Source organism: Ornithodoros turicata, unplaced genomic scaffold, assembly GCF_037126465.1.
Source record: "Ornithodoros turicata isolate Travis unplaced genomic scaffold, ASM3712646v1 Chromosome14, whole genome shotgun sequence".
NCBI classification, from domain to species: Eukaryota; Metazoa; Arthropoda; class Arachnida; order Ixodida; family Argasidae; genus Ornithodoros; species Ornithodoros turicata.
Window position 1 is genome coordinate 4,071,520 of NW_026999314.1, and position 17,058 is coordinate 4,088,577.

The 17,058-nt window shown below is 44.2% G+C and overlaps 2 protein-coding genes and 1 long non-coding RNA gene across 3 annotated transcripts; all 3 read right to left on the minus strand.

Moving 5' to 3' along the window:
* Nucleotides 1–1,194: 1,194 nt before the first annotated feature.
* Nucleotides 1,195–3,579, minus strand: LOC135372284 (uncharacterized). Its single transcript, XM_064605931.1, has 2 exons — nucleotides 3,493–3,579; nucleotides 1,195–3,281 (listed from the first exon to the last, which is right to left on the minus strand). Exon 2 carries the CDS (start codon nucleotides 2,419–2,421, stop codon nucleotides 1,267–1,269), a length of 1,155 nt encoding a protein of 384 aa, XP_064462001.1. The 5' UTR covers nucleotides 2,422–3,281; nucleotides 3,493–3,579; the 3' UTR covers nucleotides 1,195–1,266.
* Nucleotides 2,530–15,630, minus strand: LOC135372328 (mucin-2-like). The gene is made up of 52 exons (XM_064605967.1): nucleotides 15,618–15,630; nucleotides 15,432–15,524; nucleotides 15,194–15,286; nucleotides 14,956–15,048; nucleotides 14,717–14,809; nucleotides 14,477–14,569; nucleotides 14,239–14,331; nucleotides 14,001–14,093; nucleotides 13,761–13,853; nucleotides 13,523–13,615; nucleotides 13,285–13,377; nucleotides 13,045–13,137; nucleotides 12,806–12,898; nucleotides 12,568–12,660; nucleotides 12,329–12,421; nucleotides 12,088–12,180; nucleotides 11,850–11,942; nucleotides 11,612–11,704; nucleotides 11,372–11,464; nucleotides 11,133–11,225; nucleotides 10,893–10,985; nucleotides 10,654–10,746; nucleotides 10,416–10,508; nucleotides 10,177–10,269; nucleotides 9,937–10,029; nucleotides 9,698–9,790; nucleotides 9,460–9,552; nucleotides 9,221–9,313; nucleotides 8,981–9,073; nucleotides 8,743–8,835; nucleotides 8,504–8,596; nucleotides 8,264–8,356; nucleotides 8,026–8,118; nucleotides 7,787–7,879; nucleotides 7,547–7,639; nucleotides 7,308–7,400; nucleotides 7,069–7,161; nucleotides 6,831–6,923; nucleotides 6,591–6,683; nucleotides 6,352–6,444; nucleotides 6,113–6,205; nucleotides 5,875–5,967; nucleotides 5,638–5,730; nucleotides 5,399–5,491; nucleotides 5,159–5,251; nucleotides 4,920–5,012; nucleotides 4,678–4,770; nucleotides 4,204–4,296; nucleotides 3,965–4,057; nucleotides 3,726–3,818; nucleotides 3,493–3,579; nucleotides 2,530–3,281 (listed from the first exon to the last, which is right to left on the minus strand). Exons 1-52 carry the CDS (start codon nucleotides 15,628–15,630, stop codon nucleotides 2,530–2,532), a joined length of 5,409 nt encoding a protein of 1,802 aa, XP_064462037.1.
* A 325-nt stretch (nucleotides 15,631–15,955) lies between these two features.
* On the minus strand, nucleotides 15,956–16,855 carry LOC135372354 (uncharacterized). The gene is made up of 3 exons (XR_010415966.1): nucleotides 16,486–16,855; nucleotides 16,117–16,301; nucleotides 15,956–16,002 (listed from the first exon to the last, which is right to left on the minus strand). It is a non-coding gene; the product is annotated as an uncharacterized LOC135372354 (long non-coding RNA).
* Between the last annotated feature and the right edge of the window lie 203 nt (nucleotides 16,856–17,058).

A 17,058-nucleotide genomic window follows, 5' to 3' on the forward strand; every position in this document is an offset into this window, starting at 1 on the left:
TATATGCAGAGCATCGGGCCCTTTGGGCCCTGATGGCGTCGACAAGGGTGCTACCCCTCAAGGTCTAGCCGCAGCGGCAGAGGCTTGTAAGCCTTCTTCACCTACGTGCCGAGCTACTATTAGTGGTCACAATAAAATCCTGAATGCGGATGGCAGATCTGTTGGCGGTGCGGCGGTGTCGGATTTGGCCGGGCCGGCGCTCGGTGTGCGGCGGCGGCACCTCACTGTGGGGCACCTGAGGGAGTGGCAATGGCGACCCCACCTGAGCTATTTGAGAGCATCATGAGGGATTTCGCTGAGTCAGGCCTTCTTGACGAACCTCTGATTCAGCGACTAGTCGCAGGACCTATCTCTATGGCGGACCTGAACATAATTTTTCGCCACTTCGGCGTGGACCCACATTCCAAGCAATCAAGGAGAGGCCCTAACGGCGGACAGGGGCGGAGGCCTTCTCCAGTGAATCCTCCACATTCCTCGAGTACTACTACTAATCGGAATGCTCGAAAGAAGGCGAGCTACAAAGAGCACCAGCGCGTGTACCGTTTGGGCAACCGAGTGCTAGTCCACCAGTTCATGTCACAGGGGGCGGACGGCGAAGCCTCCTTGTCGTTGGACGACATACATGACTATTTCGACCCCTTGATGTCAGGTACTTCCCCTTCATTGAACAGGAAACTGCCCTCTCACACAGGAACTTGGGCAGATGTCGCAAGGATCGATCTGGAAGAGGTGAAAATGGCATTGAGCGCTATGGACAAAAATGTTGCGCCAGGACCAGATCGAGTATCCGTGAAGAATTCCGTGAAGAATATCCAAGAATTTTACAGCACGTCTTGAACAACTTCTTCTGTAACAGGGCTATGCCGAATGAGCTTAAACGGTCTAGGACCGTGTGTGTTCATACAAAAAAAAAAAAAAAAGACGACACCCAGGTCGGCGGCGGATGTGAGCATCTGGCTCGACATTCAGCTCGATCATGCACGCGCGGCAGCAATGGCCTTCGCTGACGATATTCTGCTTTTTTCGTCTAGTCTGGAGGGGCTAAAGGCGTTGGTGAGGTTGACGGAGGGGTATCTCGACGGGACAGGGCTCAGCCTCAACCCCACCAAGTCGCAGTACTTCGGTTGGCGGTGTAGTGGTGTAACCAAATGGTTTGAGTACGACATCCAACCGCTCAGCGTGCTGGTACTGTAATCGCTTTGTAACGAAGTGACATAGGAAACTGGCCTGACATGCAGTGGAGCAGAATGGCTCATGACGTTCTTGTCATAACAGATTTACAAAGTGCCTTCTCACTTGCTGTCTATGTAACAAATTGGAAATCTCCATTTGAAATACGTTTTCTAAGTTACGAAAATACTCAAAAAACGAATCTGATGGGGCACAAGAAGCAGTTTCAGAGCCATGAGATTCACTCTCCAAATACAAATACAACCCCTCTGCTCTGCTAATGCCTTCACCTGCAGCCCTCAACAAGCTTGGACAGTTTGTACATTTAGAGGTCTTTAAGAAAGAGTGAACCAGGGACCCTGCATATGCATACTGTGCATTAGCCTCAATAATGTTCTCAGGCTCCTGCACAGCATGCATGTCATGTTCGGTCTCTGTTTCATCATCTGCAGGCATCCCTTGTGAGGTGTCAGGCTCACAGGGGGTGTCTCCAGGTGAGGAAACCGGCATGCGCAACAAGTCATTTAACAGCTCAGTTGTATCAGCTTCGCAATTCCCCCTGCTTGGAAGCTTCATGAGCCTCCCTGCAAGGGTATGCTTGAGGCCTGCAACAAACTGAAACGCGTTTGGTGTTTCGTTACACCCATGCATTTGCTGGAATTGACCAAACATGTTTTCCAGGGGGTCCTGGTTGAGCCTCCGTGTCAGCAGATGATCAAAACCAAAATTTTGGTGAAGGTCTTCCCACAATGCAAGTACTGCGCGAATTGTGATCTGCCACCCCCTTACAGTAGGAGGCTGCCTATCACTGTGAAATTTCCACTGTGCAACCCACTGGGCTGCAGACTCTAGTAACTCCTTATGTTTTGTGGAATTGTTCATTGCATATCTCATCTTTTTGTCATCATCATCACTCTGTTCGACAGATGAACTGTTTAAACAGTCAAACAGTTGATCCATCTTGAGGAGGAATTCTGAAGTCTCAGTGGCTGCTGGTGGCATACATCCCCAGCTAATAAGGACAGCGATCCCAGTGGAAACACTATTGCTCAGTACTTGCGTCGCAAGCTTGACCTTCATACGTTTGAAAGCTGTGGGGTGAATGTGATTGTCTGTCAACTTAGGTGACAGTCGGACCTTTAGGGGGTGGTCTGATTCATAGTACTGTTTAATGAAGGACCACTGAACCTTCTGTTGAGCATTCCCAATCTGCAGGTCATGCTTCAACAGCAGGTTTCGTGTTGTTTTCATTAAATGTGGTGGATCAAAAATAAAATATACTTTGGATTCATCGACACAGAAGTAAGGTTTGGATGGGGAGATCTGAAGCTTTCTAGACAATGCACAGTTGCTGGCACCCTAGTCACAGACAACCGCTTTCACAGAGACATCCAATGATCGAAGCTGTCGAATGAGGTCCTGAATCAAATCTTGCAGTGTGTCTGCTGACACACTAGACTTCGAAAATAAATAACACAAGGGCTGAACCCAGGATTTAGTTATCCCTGAGAGTGCAACAAGCAAAGCAGAGTTTGCCATCTGGGAGTTCCTTTCTTTTCCTGTGTCTGCAAAGCCGTAAACAGTGTCTGATCTGGAATCGTACTGCAGGTGCTCCTTAATGGACATCTCATCGAATAACAGTACACATGTGCGATCTTTTGGTGGCAGCCCCTCGAGTTTTGTCTTCAGTCCTTCGAGAACTGAAGGCATGACTCCAGGTTCCAAAGTAATTTCCTTAAGCCAATTTCTCAATGAACTCTCAGATGGCAGAGCCAATACTTCGCTTAGGTACCTGTAAGCTTGAGGGCCCTTGAAGTGCAGATTGAGAGCAAAGCTCCTGAAATGGGGAGGCCACCTACGACAAAACTTGTGTAAGGGCTGCAGGCACAGCTGAGCACGGAACAGGTCAAGGGCACGTTTTGAAAGGTACCTAGACGCTCCATGCACTATCTGGCCCTTGGTGAGGCCCCCAAAATGCCTAGTTCCACGGCTTCTGAACAACGAACGTCGCAGGCGTTCCCTTGTTGCCTGCAGGCTGTAGATAAGGGACGCAGTTCTTGGTGTTCTCAGCTTTTGAGGACGCCCCCGCCTCTGAGTAGTGGACACAGAGCCTGTGAAAATCAAAGCATACTATTATTACTGGAATGCAAAAAAGACAGGAGTGCTTGCTTGTATGACGTTAAGCACACATGGGCAGTATAGATAGCTACCTACTAATTTAACATAAACTATGTTTCCGTTTCTATGACCTCCTCTTACATACAATAACGATTTACAATTTTGACATGCAAATCTTGATACAAACTGTGGTGGCGTGCTTACCAGTGCCTTCCTGTTGGCCCATCTGGTGCAAGGGTGATGCGAGAGGGGGAGATGGAAACCGTCTCTCGGCAGGTGTTGAAGGACCCGCTGAAGAAAATGAGTATAATGAAATAGTCTGATCGAAATATTCCTTTGTTGCTCTCTCTCAGTCAGTTAATTGATGTGGCAGTCTCATAAGACAATCTTCTGACATTGCTGTTTTTTTTAATATAAAAAAAAAGTTGTGCACTTACCGGTAGCATCCAGCGGTCCTATGCCTTCCTCGCGTGTAGAAGAAGCCGGAGGGGTAGATGGAAACCGTCTTTCGGCAGGTGTTGAAGGACCCGCTGAAGAAAATGAGTATAATGAAATAGTCTGATCGAAATATTCCTTTGTTGCTCTCTCTCAGTCAGTTAATTGATGTGGCAGTCTCATAAGACAATCTTCTGACATTGCTGTTTTTTTTAATATAAAAAAAAAGTTGTGCACTTACCGGTAGCATCCAGCGGTCCTATGCCTTCCTCGCGTGTAGAAGAAGCCGGAGGGGTAGATGGAAACCGTCTTTCGGCAGGTGTTGAAGGACCCGCTGAAGAAAATGAGTATAATGAAATAGTCTGATCGAAATATTCCTTTGTTGCTCTCTCTCAGTCAGTTAATTGATGTGGCAGTCTCATAAGACAATCTTCTGACATTGCTGTTTTTTTAATATAAAAAAAGAAGTTGTGCACTTACCGGTAGCATCCAGCGGTCCTATGCCTTCCTCGCGTGTAGAAGAAGCCGGAGGGGTAGATGGAAACCGTCTCTCGGCAGGTGTTGAAGGACCCGCTGAAGAAAATGAGTATAATGAAATAGTCTGATCGAAATATTCCTTTGTTGCTCCCTCTCAGTCAGTTAATTGATGTGGCAGTCTCATAAGACAATCTTCTGACATTGCTGTTTTTTTTTAATATAAAAAAAAGTTGTGCACTTAGCGGTAGCATCCAGCGGTCCTATGCCTTCCTCCCGTGTAGAAGAAGCCGGAGGGGTAGATGGAAACCGTCTCTCGGCAGGTGTTGAAGGACCCGCTGAAGAAAATGAGTATAATGAAATAGTCTGATCGAAATATTCCTTTGTTGCTCTCTCTCAGTCAGTTAATTGATGTGGCAGTCTCATAAGACAATCTTCTGACATTGATGTTTTTTTATATAAAAAAAGTTGTGCACTTACCGGTAGCATCCAGCGGTCCTATGCCTTCCTCGCGTGTAGAAGAAGCCGGAGGGGTAGATGGAAACCGTCTCTCGGCAGGTGTTGAAGGACCCGCTGAAGAAAATGAGTATAATGAAATAGTCTGATCGAAATATTCCTTTGTTGCTCTCTCTCAGTCAGTTAATTGATGTGGCAGTCTCATAAGACAATCTTCTGACATTGCTGTTTTTTTTTAATATAAAAAAAAAAAGTTGTGCACTTACCGGTAGCATCCAGCGGTCCTATGCCTTCCTCGCGTGTAGAAGAAGCAGGAGGGGTAGATGGAAACCGTCTCTCGGCAGGTGTTGAAGGACCCGCTGAAGAAAATGAGTATAATGAAATAGTCTGATCGAAATATTCCTTTGTTGCTCTCTCTCAGTCAGTTAATTGATGTGGCAGTCTCATAAGACAATCTTCTGACATTGCTGTTTTTTTTAATATAAAAAAAAAGTTGTGCACATACCGGTAGCATCCAGCGGTCTTATGCCTTCCTCGCGTGTAGAAGAAGCCGGAGGGGTAGATGGAAACCGTCTCTCGGCAGGTGTTGGAGGACCCGCTGAAGAAAATGAGTATAATGAAATAGTCTGATCGAAATATTCCTTTGTTGCTCTCTCTCAGTCAGTTAGTTGATGTGGCAGTCTCATAAGACAATCTTCCGACATTGCTGTTTTTTTTTAATATAAAAAAAAAGTTGTGCACTTACCGGTAGCATCCAGCGGTCCTATGCCTTCCTCGCGTGTAGAAGAAGCCGGAGGGGTAGATGGAAACCGTCTCTCGGCAGGTGTTGAAGGACCCGCTGAAGAAAATGAGTATAATGAAATAGTCTGATCGAAATATTCCTTTGTTGCTCTCTCTCAGTCAGTTAATTGATGTGGCAGTCTCATAAGACAATCTTCTGACATTGCTGTTTTTTTTAATATAAAAAAAAAGTTGTGCACTTACCGGTAGCATCCAGCGGTCCTATGCCTTCCTCGCGTGTAGAAGAAGCCGGAGGGGTAGATGGAAACCGTCTCTCGGCAGGTGTTGAAGGACCCGCTGAAGAAAATGAGTATAATGAAATAGTCTGATCGAAATATTACTTTGTTGCTCTCTCTCAGTCAGTTAATTGATGTGGCAGTCTCATAAGACAATCTTCTGACATTGCTGTTTTTTTTATATAAAAAAAAGTTGTGCACTTACCGGTAGCATCCAGCGGTCTTATGCCTTCCTCGCGTGTAGAAGAAGCCGGAGGGGTAGATGGAAACCGTCTCTCGGCAGGTGTTGGAGGACCCGCTGAAGAAAATGAGTATAATGAAATAGTCTGATCGAAATATTCCTTTGTTGCTCTCTCTCAGTCAGTTAGTTGATGTGGCAGTCTCATAAGACAATCTTCCGACATTGCTGTTTTTTTTAATATAAAAAAAAGTTGTGCACTTACCGGTAGCATCCAGCGGTCCTATGCCTTCCTCGCGTGTAGAAGAAGCCGGAGGGGTAGATGGAAACCGTCTCTCGGCAGGTGTTGAAGGACCCGCTGAAGAAAATGAGTATAATGAAATAGTCTGATCGAAATATTCCTTTGTTGCTCACTCTCAGTCAGTTAATTGATGTGGCAGTCTCATAAGACAATCTTCTGACATTGCTGTTTTTTTTAATATAAAAAAAAAGTTGTGCACTTACCGGTAGCATCCAGCGGTCCTATGCCTTCCTCGCGTGTAGAAGAAGCCGGAGGGGTAGATGGAAACCGTCTCTCGGCAGGTGTTGAAGGACCCGCTGAAGAAAATGAGTATAATGAAATAGTCTGATCGAAATATTCCTTTGTTGCTCTCTCTCAGTCAGTTAATTGATGTGGCAGTCTCATAAGACAATCTTCTGACATTGCTGTTTTTTTTTATATAAAAAAAAGTTTGTGCACTTACCGGTAGCATCCAGCGGTCCTATGCCTTCCTCGCGTGTAGAAGAAGCCGGAGGGGTAGATGGAAACCGTCTTTCGGCAGGTGTTGAAGGACCCGCTGAAGAAAATGAGTATAATGAAATAGTCTGATCGAAATATTCCTTTGTTGCTCTCTCTCAGTCAGTTAATTGATGTGGCAATCTCATAAGACAATCTTCTGACATTGCTGTTTTTTTTTAATATAAAAAAAAAGTTGTGCACTTACCGGTAGCATCCAGCGGTCCTATGCCTTCCTCGCGTGTAGAAGAAGCCGGAGGGGTAGATGGAAACCGTCTCTCGGCAGGTGTTGAAGGACCCGCTGAAGAAAATGAGTATAATGAAATAGTCTGATCGAAATATTCCTTTGTTGCTCTCTCTCAGTCAGTTAATTGATGTGGCAGTCTCATAAGACAATCTTCTGACATTGCTGTCTTTTTAATATAAAAAAAAAGTTGTGCACTTACCGGTAGCATCCAGCGGTCCTATGCCTTCCTCGCGTGTAGAAGAAGCCGGAGGGGTAGATTTAAACCGTCTTTCGGCAGGTGTTGAAGGACCCGCTGAAGAAAATGAGTATAATGAAATAGTCTGATCGAAATATTCCTTTGTTGCTCTTTCTCAGTCAGTTAATTGATGTGGCAGTCTCATAAGACAATCTTCTGACATTGCTGTTTTTTTTTAATATAAAAAAAAGTTGTGCACTTACCGGTAGCATCCAGCGGTCTTATGCCTTCCTCGCGTGTAGAAGAAGCCGGAGGGGTAGATGGAAACCGTCTCTCGGCAGGTGTTGGAGGACCCGCTGAAGAAAATGCGTATAATGAAATAGTCTGATCGAAATATTCCTTTGTTGCTCTCTCTCAGTCAGTTAATTGATGTGGCAGTCTCATAAGACAATCTTCTGACATTGCTGTTTTTTTTTATATAAAAAAAAAGTTGTGCACTTACCGGTAGCATCCAGCGGTCTTATGCCTTCCTCGCGTGTAGAAGAAGCCGGAGGGGTAGATGGAAACCGTCTCTCGGCAGGTGTTGGAGGACCCGCTGAAGAAAATGAGTATAATGAAATAGTCTGATCGAAATATTCCTTTGTTGCTGTCTCTCAGTCAGTTAGTTGATGTGGCAGTCTCATAAGACAATCTTCCGACATTGCTGTTTTTTTTTAATATTAAAAAAAAGTTGTGCACTTACCGGTAGCATCCAGCGGTCCTATGCCTTCCTCGCGTGTAGAAGAAGCCGGAGGGGTAGATGGAAACCGTCTCTCGGCAGGTGTTGGAGGACCCGCTGAAGAAAATGCGTATAATGAAATAGTCTGATCGAAATATTCCTTTGTTGCTCTCTCTCAGTCAGTTAATTGATGTGGCAGTCTCATAAGACAATCTTCTGACATTGCTGTTTTTTTTAATATAAAAAAAAAGTTGTGCACTTACCGGTAGCATCCAGCGGTCCTATGCCTTCCTCGCGTGTAGAAGAAGCCGGAGGGGTAGATGGAAACCGTCTCTCGGCAGGTGTTGAAGGACCCGCTGAAGAAAATGAGTATAATGAAATAGTCTGATCGAAATATTCCTTTGTTGCTCTCTCTCAGTCAGTTAATTGATGTGGCAGTCTCATAAGACAATCTTCTGACATTGCTGTTTTTTTTATATAAAAAAAAAGTTGTGCACTTACCGGTAGCATCCAGCGGTCTTATGCCTTCCTCGCGTGTAGAAGAAGCCGGAGGGGTAGATGGAAACCGTCTCTCGGCAGGTGTTGGAGGACCCGCTGAAGAAAATGAGTATAATGAAATAGTCTGATCGAAATATTCCTTTGTTGCTCTCTCTCAGTCAGTTAGTTGATGTGGCAGTCTCATAAGACAATCTTCCGACATTGCTGTTTTTTTTTAATATAAAAAAAAAGTTGTGCACTTACCGGTAGCATCCAGCGGTCCTATGCCTTCCTCGCGTGTAGAAGAAGCCGGAGGGGTAGATGGAAACCGTCTCTCGGCAGGTGTTGAAGGACCCGCTGAAGAAAATGAGTATAATGAAATAGTCTGATCGAAATATTCCTTTGTTGCTCACTCTCAGTCAGTTAATTGATGTGGCAGTCTCATAAGACAATCTTCTGACATTGCTGTTTTTTTTAATATAAAAAAAAAGTTGTGCACTTACCGGTAGCATCCAGCGGTCCTATGCCTTCCTCGCGTGTAGAAGAAGCCGGAGGGGTAGATGGAAACCGTCTCTCGGCAGGTGTTGAAGGACCCGCTGAAGAAAATGAGTATAATGAAATAGTCTGATCGAAATATTCCTTTGTTGCTCTCTCTCAGTCAGTTAATTGATGTGGCAGTCTCATAAGACAATCTTCTGACATTGCTGTTTTTTTTATATAAAAAAAAAGTTGTGCACTTACCGGTAGCATCCAGCGGTCCTATGCCTTCCTCGCGTGTAGAAGAAGCCGGAGGGGTAGATGGAAACCGTCTTTCGGCAGGTGTTGAAGGACCCGCTGAAGAAAATGAGTATAATGAAATAGTCTGATCGAAATATTCCTTTGTTGCTCTCTCTCAGTCAGTTAATTGATGTGGCAATCTCATAAGACAATCTTCTGACATTGCTGTTTTTTTTTAATATAAAAAAAAAGTTGTGCACTTACCGGTAGCATCCAGCGGTCCTATGCCTTCCTCGCGTGTAGAAGAAGCCGGAGGGGTAGATGGAAACCGTCTCTCGGCAGGTGTTGAAGGACCCGCTGAAGAAAATGAGTATAATGAAATAGTCTGATCGAAATATTCCTTTGTTGCTCTCTCTCAGTCAGTTAATTGATGTGGCAGTCTCATAAGACAATCTTCTGACATTGCTGTTTTTTTTAATATAAAAAAAAAGTTGTGCACTTACCGGTAGCATCCAGCGGTCCTATGCCTTCCTCGCGTGTAGAAGAAGCCGGAGGGGTAGATTTAAACCGTCTTTCGGCAGGTGTTGAAGGACCCGCTGAAGAAAATGAGTATAATGAAATAGCCTGATCGAAATATTCCTTTGTTGCTCTTTCTCAGTCAGTTAATTGATGTGGCAGTCTCATAAGACAATCTTCTGACATTGCTGTTTTTTTTAATATAAAAAAAAGTTGTGCACTTACCGGTAGCATCCAGCGGTCTTATGCCTTCCTCGCGTGTAGAAGAAGCCGGAGGGGTAGATGGAAACCGTCTCTCGGCAGGTGTTGGAGGACCCGCTGAAGAAAATGCGTATAATGAAATAGTCTGATCGAAATATTCCTTTGTTGCTCTCTCTCAGTCAGTTAATTGATGTGGCAGTCTCATAAGACAATCTTCTGACATTGCTGTTTTTTTTTATATAAAAAAAAAGTTGTGCACTTACCGGTAGCATCCAGCGGTCTTATGCCTTCCTCGCGTGTAGAAGAAGCCGGAGGGGTAGATGGAAACCGTCTCTCGGCAGGTGTTGGAGGACCCGCTGAAGAAAATGAGTATAATGAAATAGTCTGATCGAAATATTCCTTTGTTGCTCTCTCTCAGTCAGTTAGTTGATGTGGCAGTCTCATAAGACAATCTTCCGACATTGCTGTTTTTTCTTTAATATAAAAAAAAGTTGTGCACTTACCGGTAGCATCCAGCGGTCCTATGCCTTCCTCGCGTGTAGAAGAAGCCGGAGGGGTAGATGGAAACCGTCTCTCGGCAGGTGTTGGAGGACCCGCTGAAGAAAATGCGTATAATGAAATAGTCTGATCGAAATATTCCTTTGTTGCTCTCTCTCAGTCAGTTAATTGATGTGGCAGTCTCATAAGACAATCTTCTGACATTGCTGTTTTTTTTAATATAAAAAAAAAGTTGTGCACTTACCGGTAGCATCCAGCGGTCCTATGCCTTCCTCGCGTGTAGAAGAAGCCGGAGGGGTAGATGGAAACCGTCTCTCGGCAGGTGTTGAAGGACCCGCTGAAGAAAATGAGTATAATGAAATAGTCTGATCGAAATATTCCTTTGTTGCTCTCTCTCAGTCAGTTAATTGATGTGGCAGTCTCATAAGACAATCTTCTGACATTGCTGTTTTTTTTAATATAAAAAAAAGTTGTGCACTTACCGGTAGCATCCAGCGGTCCTATGCCTTCCTCGCGTGTAGAAGAAGCCGGAGGGGTAGATGGAAACCGTCTTTCGGCAGGTGTTGAAGGACCCGCTGAAGAAAATGAGTATAATGAAATAGTCTGATCGAAATATTCCTTTGTTGCTCTCTCTCAGTCAGTTAATTGATGTGGCAGTCTCATAAGACAATCTTCTGACATTGCTGTTTTTTTTTATATAAAAAAAAAGTTGTGCACTTACCGGTAGCATCCAGCGGTCCTATGCCTTCCTCGCGTGTAGAAGAAGCCGGAGGGGTAGATGGAAACCGTCTCTCGGCAGGTGTTGAAGGACCCGCTGAAGAAAATGAGTATAATGAAATAGTCTGATCGAAATATTCCTTTGTTGCTCTCTCTCAGTCAGTTAATTGATGTGGCAGTCTCATAAGACAATCTTCTGACATTGCTGTTTTTTTTTATATAAAAAAAAAAGTTGTGCACTTACCGGTAGCATCCAGCGGTCCTATGCCTTCCTCGCGTGTAGAAGAAGCCGGAGGGGTAGATGGAAACCGTCTTTCGGCAGGTGTTGAAGGACCCGCTGAAGAAAATGAGTATAATGAAATAGTCTGATCGAAATATTCCTTTGTTGCTCTCTCTCAGTCAGTTAATTGATGTGGCAATCTCATAAGACAATCTTCTGACATTGCTGTTTTTTTTAATATAAAAAAAAAGTTGTGCACTTACCGGTAGCATCCAGCGGTCCTATGCCTTCCTCGCGTGTAGAAGAAGCCGGAGGGGTAGATGGAAACCGTCTCTCGGCAGGTGTTGAAGGACCCGCTGAAGAAAATGAGTATAATGAAATAGTCTGATCGAAATATTCCTTTGTTGCTCTCTCTCAGTCAGTTAATTGATGTGGCAGTCTCATAAGACAATCTTCTGACATTGCTGTTTTTTTTAATATAAAAAAAAAAGTTGTGCACTTACCGGTAGCATCCAGCGGTCCTATGCCTTCCTCGCGTGTAGAAGAAGCCGGAGGGGTAGATTTAAACCGTCTTTCGGCAGGTGTTGAAGGACCCGCTGAAGAAAATGAGTATAATGAAATAGTCTGATCGAAATATTCCTTTGTTGCTCTTTCTCAGTCAGTTAATTGATGTGGCAGTCTCATAAGACAATCTTCTGACATTGCTGTTTTTTTTAATATAAAAAAAAGTTGTGCACTTACCGGTAGCATCCAGCGGTCTTATGCCTTCCTCGCGTGTAGAAGAAGCCGGAGGGGTAGATGGAAACCGTCTCTCGGCAGGTGTTGGAGGACCCGCTGAAGAAAATGCGTATAATGAAATAGTCTGATCGAAATATTCCTTTGTTGCTCTCTCTCAGTCAGTTAATTGATGTGGCAGTCTCATAAGACAATCTTCTGACATTGCTGTTTTTTTTATATAAAAAAAAAGTTGTGCACTTACCGGTAGCATCCAGCGGTCTTATGCCTTCCTCGCGTGTAGAAGAAGCCGGAGGGGTAGATGGAAACCGTCTCTCGGCAGGTGTTGGAGGACCCGCTGAAGAAAATGAGTATAATGAAATAGTCTGATCGAAATATTCCTTTGTTGCTCTCTCTCAGTCAGTTAGTTGATGTGGCAGTCTCATAAGACAATCTTCCGACATTGCTGTTTTTTCTTTAATATTAAAAAAAAGTTGTGCACTTACCGGTAGCATCCAGCGGTCCTATGCCTTCCTCGCGTGTAGAAGAAGCCGGAGGGGTAGATGGAAACCGTCTCTCGGCAGGTGTTGGAGGACCCGCTGAAGAAAATGCGTATAATGAAATAGTCTGATCGAAATATTCCTTTGTTGCTCTCTCTCAGTCAGTTAATTGATGTGGCAGTCTCATAAGACAATCTTCTGACATTGCTGTTTTTTTTAATATAAAAAAAAAGTTGTGCACTTACCGGTAGCATCCAGCGGTCCTATGCCTTCCTCGCGTGTAGAAGAAGCCGGAGGGGTAGATGGAAACCGTCTCTCGGCAGGTGTTGAAGGACCCGCTGAAGAAAATGAGTATAATGAAATAGTCTGATCGAAATATTCCTTTGTTGCTCTCTCTCAGTCAGTTAATTGATGTGGCAGTCTCATAAGACAATCTTCTGACATTGCTGTTTTTTTTAATATAAAAAAAAGTTGTGCACTTACCGGTAGCATCCAGCGGTCCTATGCCTTCCTCGCGTGTAGAAGAAGCCGGAGGGGTAGATGGAAACCGTCTTTCGGCAGGTGTTGAAGGACCCGCTGAAGAAAATGAGTATAATGAAATAGTCTGATCGAAATATTCCTTTGTTGCTCTCTCTCAGTCAGTTAATTGATGTGGCAGTCTCATAAGACAATCTTCTGACATTGCTGTTTTTTTTTATATAAAAAAAAAGTTGTGCACTTACCGGTAGCATCCAGCGGTCCTATGCCTTCCTCGCGTGTAGAAGAAGCCGGAGGGGTAGATGGAAACCGTCTCTCGGCAGGTGTTGAAGGACCCGCTGAAGAAAATGAGTATAATGAAATAGTCTGATCGAAATATTCCTTTGTTGCTCTCTCTCAGTCAGTTAATTGATGTGGCAGTCTCATAAGACAATCTTCTGACATTGCTGTTTTTTTTTAATATAAAAAAAAAGTTGTGCACTTACCGGTAGCATCCAGCGGTCTTATGCCTTCCTCGCGTGTAGAAGAAGCCGGAGGGGTAGATGGAAACCGTCTCTCGGCAGGTGTTGGACGACCCGCTGAAGAAAATGAGTATAATGAAATAGTCTGATCGAAATATTCCTTTGTTGCTCTCTCTCAGTCAGTTAATTGATGTGGCAGTCTCATAAGACAATCTTCCGACATTGCTGTTTTTTTTAATATAAAAAAAAGTTGTGCACTTACCGGTAGCATCCAGCGGTCCTATGCCTTCCTCGCGTGTAGAAGAAGCCGGAGGGGTAGATTTAAACCGTCTTTCGGCAGGTGTTGAAGGACCCGCTGAAGAAAATGAGTATAATGAAATAGTCTGATCGAAATATTCCTTTGTTGCTCTTTCTCAGTCAGTTAATTGATGTGGCAGTCTCATAAGACAATCTTCTGACATTGCTGTTTTTTTTAATATAAAAAAAAGTTGTGCACTTACCGGTAGCATCCAGCGGTCTTATGCCTTCCTCGCGTGTAGAAGAAGCCGGAGGGGTAGATGGAAACCGTCTCTCGGCAGGTGTTGGAGGACCCGCTGAAGAAAATGAGTATAATGAAATAGTCTGATCGAAATATTCCTTTGTTGCTCTCTCTCAGTCAGTTAATTGATGTGGCAGTCTCATAAGACAATCTTCTGACATTGCTGTTTTTTTTAATATAAAAAAAAAAGTTGTGCACTTACCGGTAGCATCCAGCGGTCCTATGCCTTCATCGCGTGTAGAAGAAGCCGGAGGGGTAGATTTAAACCGTCTTTCGGCAGGTGTTGAAGGACCCGCTGAAGAAAATGAGTATAATGAAATAGTCTGATCGAAATATTCCTTTGTTGCTCTTTCTCAGTCAGTTAATTGATGTGGCAGTCTCATAAGACAATCTTCTGACATTGATGTTTTTTTTAATATAAAAAAAAGTTGTGCACTTACCGGTAGCATCCAGCGGTCTTATGCCTTCCTCGCGTGTAGAAGAAGCCGGAGGGGTAGATGGAAACCGTCTCTCGGCAGGTGTTGGAGGACCCGCTGAAGAAAATGCGTATAATGAAATAGTCTGATCGAAATATTCCTTTGTTGCTCTCTCTCAGTCAGTTAATTGATGTGGCAGTCTCATAAGACAATCTTCTGACATTGCTGTTTTTTTTATATAAAAAAAAAGTTGTGCACTTACCGGTAGCATCCAGCGGTCTTATGCCTTCCTCGCGTGTAGAAGAAGCCGGAGGGGTAGATGGAAACCGTCTCTCGGCAGGTGTTGGAGGACCCGCTGAAGAAAATGAGTATAATGAAATAGTCTGATCGAAATATTCCTTTGTTGCTCTCTCTCAGTCAGTTAGTTGATGTGGCAGTCTCATAAGACAATCTTCCGACATTGCTGTTTTTTCTTTAATATAAAAAAAAGTTGTGCACTTACCGGTAGCATCCAGCGGTCCTATGCCTTCCTCGCGTGTAGAAGAAGCCGGAGGGGTAGATGGAAACCGTCTCTCGGCAGGTGTTGGAGGACCCGCTGAAGAAAATGCGTATAATGAAATAGTCTGATCGAAATATTCCTTTGTTGCTCTCTCTCAGTCAGTTAATTGATGTGGCAGTCTCATAAGACAATCTTCTGACATTGCTGTTTTTTTTAATATAAAAAAAAAGTTGTGCACTTACCGGTAGCATCCAGCGGTCCTATGCCTTCCTCGCGTGTAGAAGAAGCCGGAGGGGTAGATGGAAACCGTCTCTCGGCAGGTGTTGAAGGACCCGCTGAAGAAAATGAGTATAATGAAATAGTCTGATCGAAATATTCCTTTGTTGCTCTCTCTCAGTCAGTTAATTGATGTGGCAGTCTCATAAGACAATCTTCTGACATTGCTGTTTTTTTTAATATAAAAAAAAGTTGTGCACTTACCGGTAGCATCCAGCGGTCCTATGCCTTCCTCGCGTGTAGAAGAAGCCGGAGGGGTAGATGGAAACCGTCTTTCGGCAGGTGTTGAAGGACCCGCTGAAGAAAATGAGTATAATGAAATAGTCTGATCGAAATATTCCTTTGTTGCTCTCTCTCAGTCAGTTAATTGATGTGGCAGTCTCATAAGACAATCTTCTGACATTGCTGTTTTTTTTTATATAAAAAAAAGTTGTGCACTTACCGGTAGCATCCAGCGGTCCTATGCCTTCCTCGCGTGTAGAAGAAGCCGGAGGGGTAGATGGAAACCGTCTCTCGGCAGGTGTTGAAGGACCCGCTGAAGAAAATGAGTATAATGAAATAGTCTGATCGAAATATTCCTTTGTTGCTCTCTCTCAGTCAGTTAATTGATGTGGCAGTCTCATAAGACAATCTTCTGACATTGCTGTTTTTTTTTAATATAAAAAAAAGTTGTGCACTTACCGGTAGCATCCAGCGGTCTTATGCCTTCCTCGCGTGTAGAAGAAGCCGGAGGGGTAGATGGAAACCGTCTCTCGGCAGGTGTTGGACGACCCGCTGAAGAAAATGAGTATAATGAAATAGTCTGATCGAAATATTCCTTTGTTGCTCTCTCTCAGTCAGTTAATTGATGTGGCAGTCTCATAAGACAATCTTCCGACATTGCTGTTTTTTTTTAATATAAAAAAAAGTTGTGCACTTACCGGTAGCACCCAGCGGTCCTATGCCTTCCTCGCGTGTAGAAGAAGCCGGAGGGGTAGATGGAAACCGTCTCTCGCCAGGTGTTGAAGGACCCGCTGAAGAAAATGAGTATAATGAAATAGTCTGATCGAAATATTCCTGGAGCTGTTGTGTTGTCTTTAAACTATATATCACTGACAAGCAGGCGTCATGCCAAGGACCAATCTCACCTGCTGTCACTGATGAACGGCTTAGGGGCACTGTAGGAATTGCTGTTTTCCTCAGGTAAGTCCTCTGTCTGTTTGCAAATGCATTGGAAGTGAAATGTGCTGCACAGAGCTTCCTATTTTTGAGCTGCTGAGGTGGAAGAGCAGCATATTCAGGCCGGCCAGAGTACTCAATCCATGCATGTCTCCTGTAACATACAATAATTTGGGAATAAGCATGTGCAATACAATAACAATAAGGCAATGAACTGAAACAGCTTGAGAATTATAACTCTGCATGGAGCACAACTCAGTCGCACCAAAATTAGGATAGCCTCGCGAACAGATTAGGTGACATGTGAAAAGTGTATCAAAAACAAAAACAAAACTTACCTGTCGTCTCCTGGGAAACCAAAGAATGAAAGGCTGCAATTGAGGCTCGAGTTCTTGCAACCTCTGGCTCGGCAGTTGACACCGCGTGACCGTTTTGGGACTTCAGGTTTCCGTTTTGCCATTGCCACTCGAACTCCGTCAAGGGACGAACATGGTGAACGTAACAGCACAACCGTAAAAGCCAGACAGCAAGTGAGGAAGCGCTTAAATAACCTCGGCTGGTCATTTTGAGTCCTTTGCCGTGGCCTTGTGTTCGGCTCCTCAGTGAAGTTCCTTTATGTCCCAAGGCTGATACCCACGGATATGGTCAGTTCCCACGGTCCACCCTTTTCTAGCCACAGAGTCGGTGCCGTATTAGACCAAGGCTGAGTTGCAATCCCCGGTGTTGTTCTTTGTTGGAACTTCTCCGACGTGGGTGTGACATCTGCATATTGCTAGTCGGGTTTAAAAGAGCTTGCCGATATCCGAGAAGGATAAACACGTTTAGCCAGACATGTTATCGCTTCTTATCATGTACGCGAACAAGATATCACGTAACTTCGCACCTACATATAGCACAGCGGCACAACAGTC

What these genes read in the sequence shown, in the direction of transcription:
- LOC135372284 (XM_064605931.1), bottom strand. Translation starts at nt 2,421, where the DNA reads ATGAAAACAACACGAAACCTGCTGTTGAAGCATGACCTGCAGATTGGG.
- LOC135372328 (XM_064605967.1), bottom strand. An exon ending in AGGACCGCTGGATGCTACCG is followed by an intron (nt 11,465 to 11,611) that starts GTAAGTGCACAA and finishes CATTTTCTTCAG; the next exon opens with CGGGTCCTTCAACACCTGCC. An exon ending in AGGACCGCTGGATGCTACCG is followed by an intron (nt 6,684 to 6,830) that starts GTAAGTGCACAA and finishes CATTTTCTTCAG; the next exon opens with CGGGTCCTTCAACACCTGCC.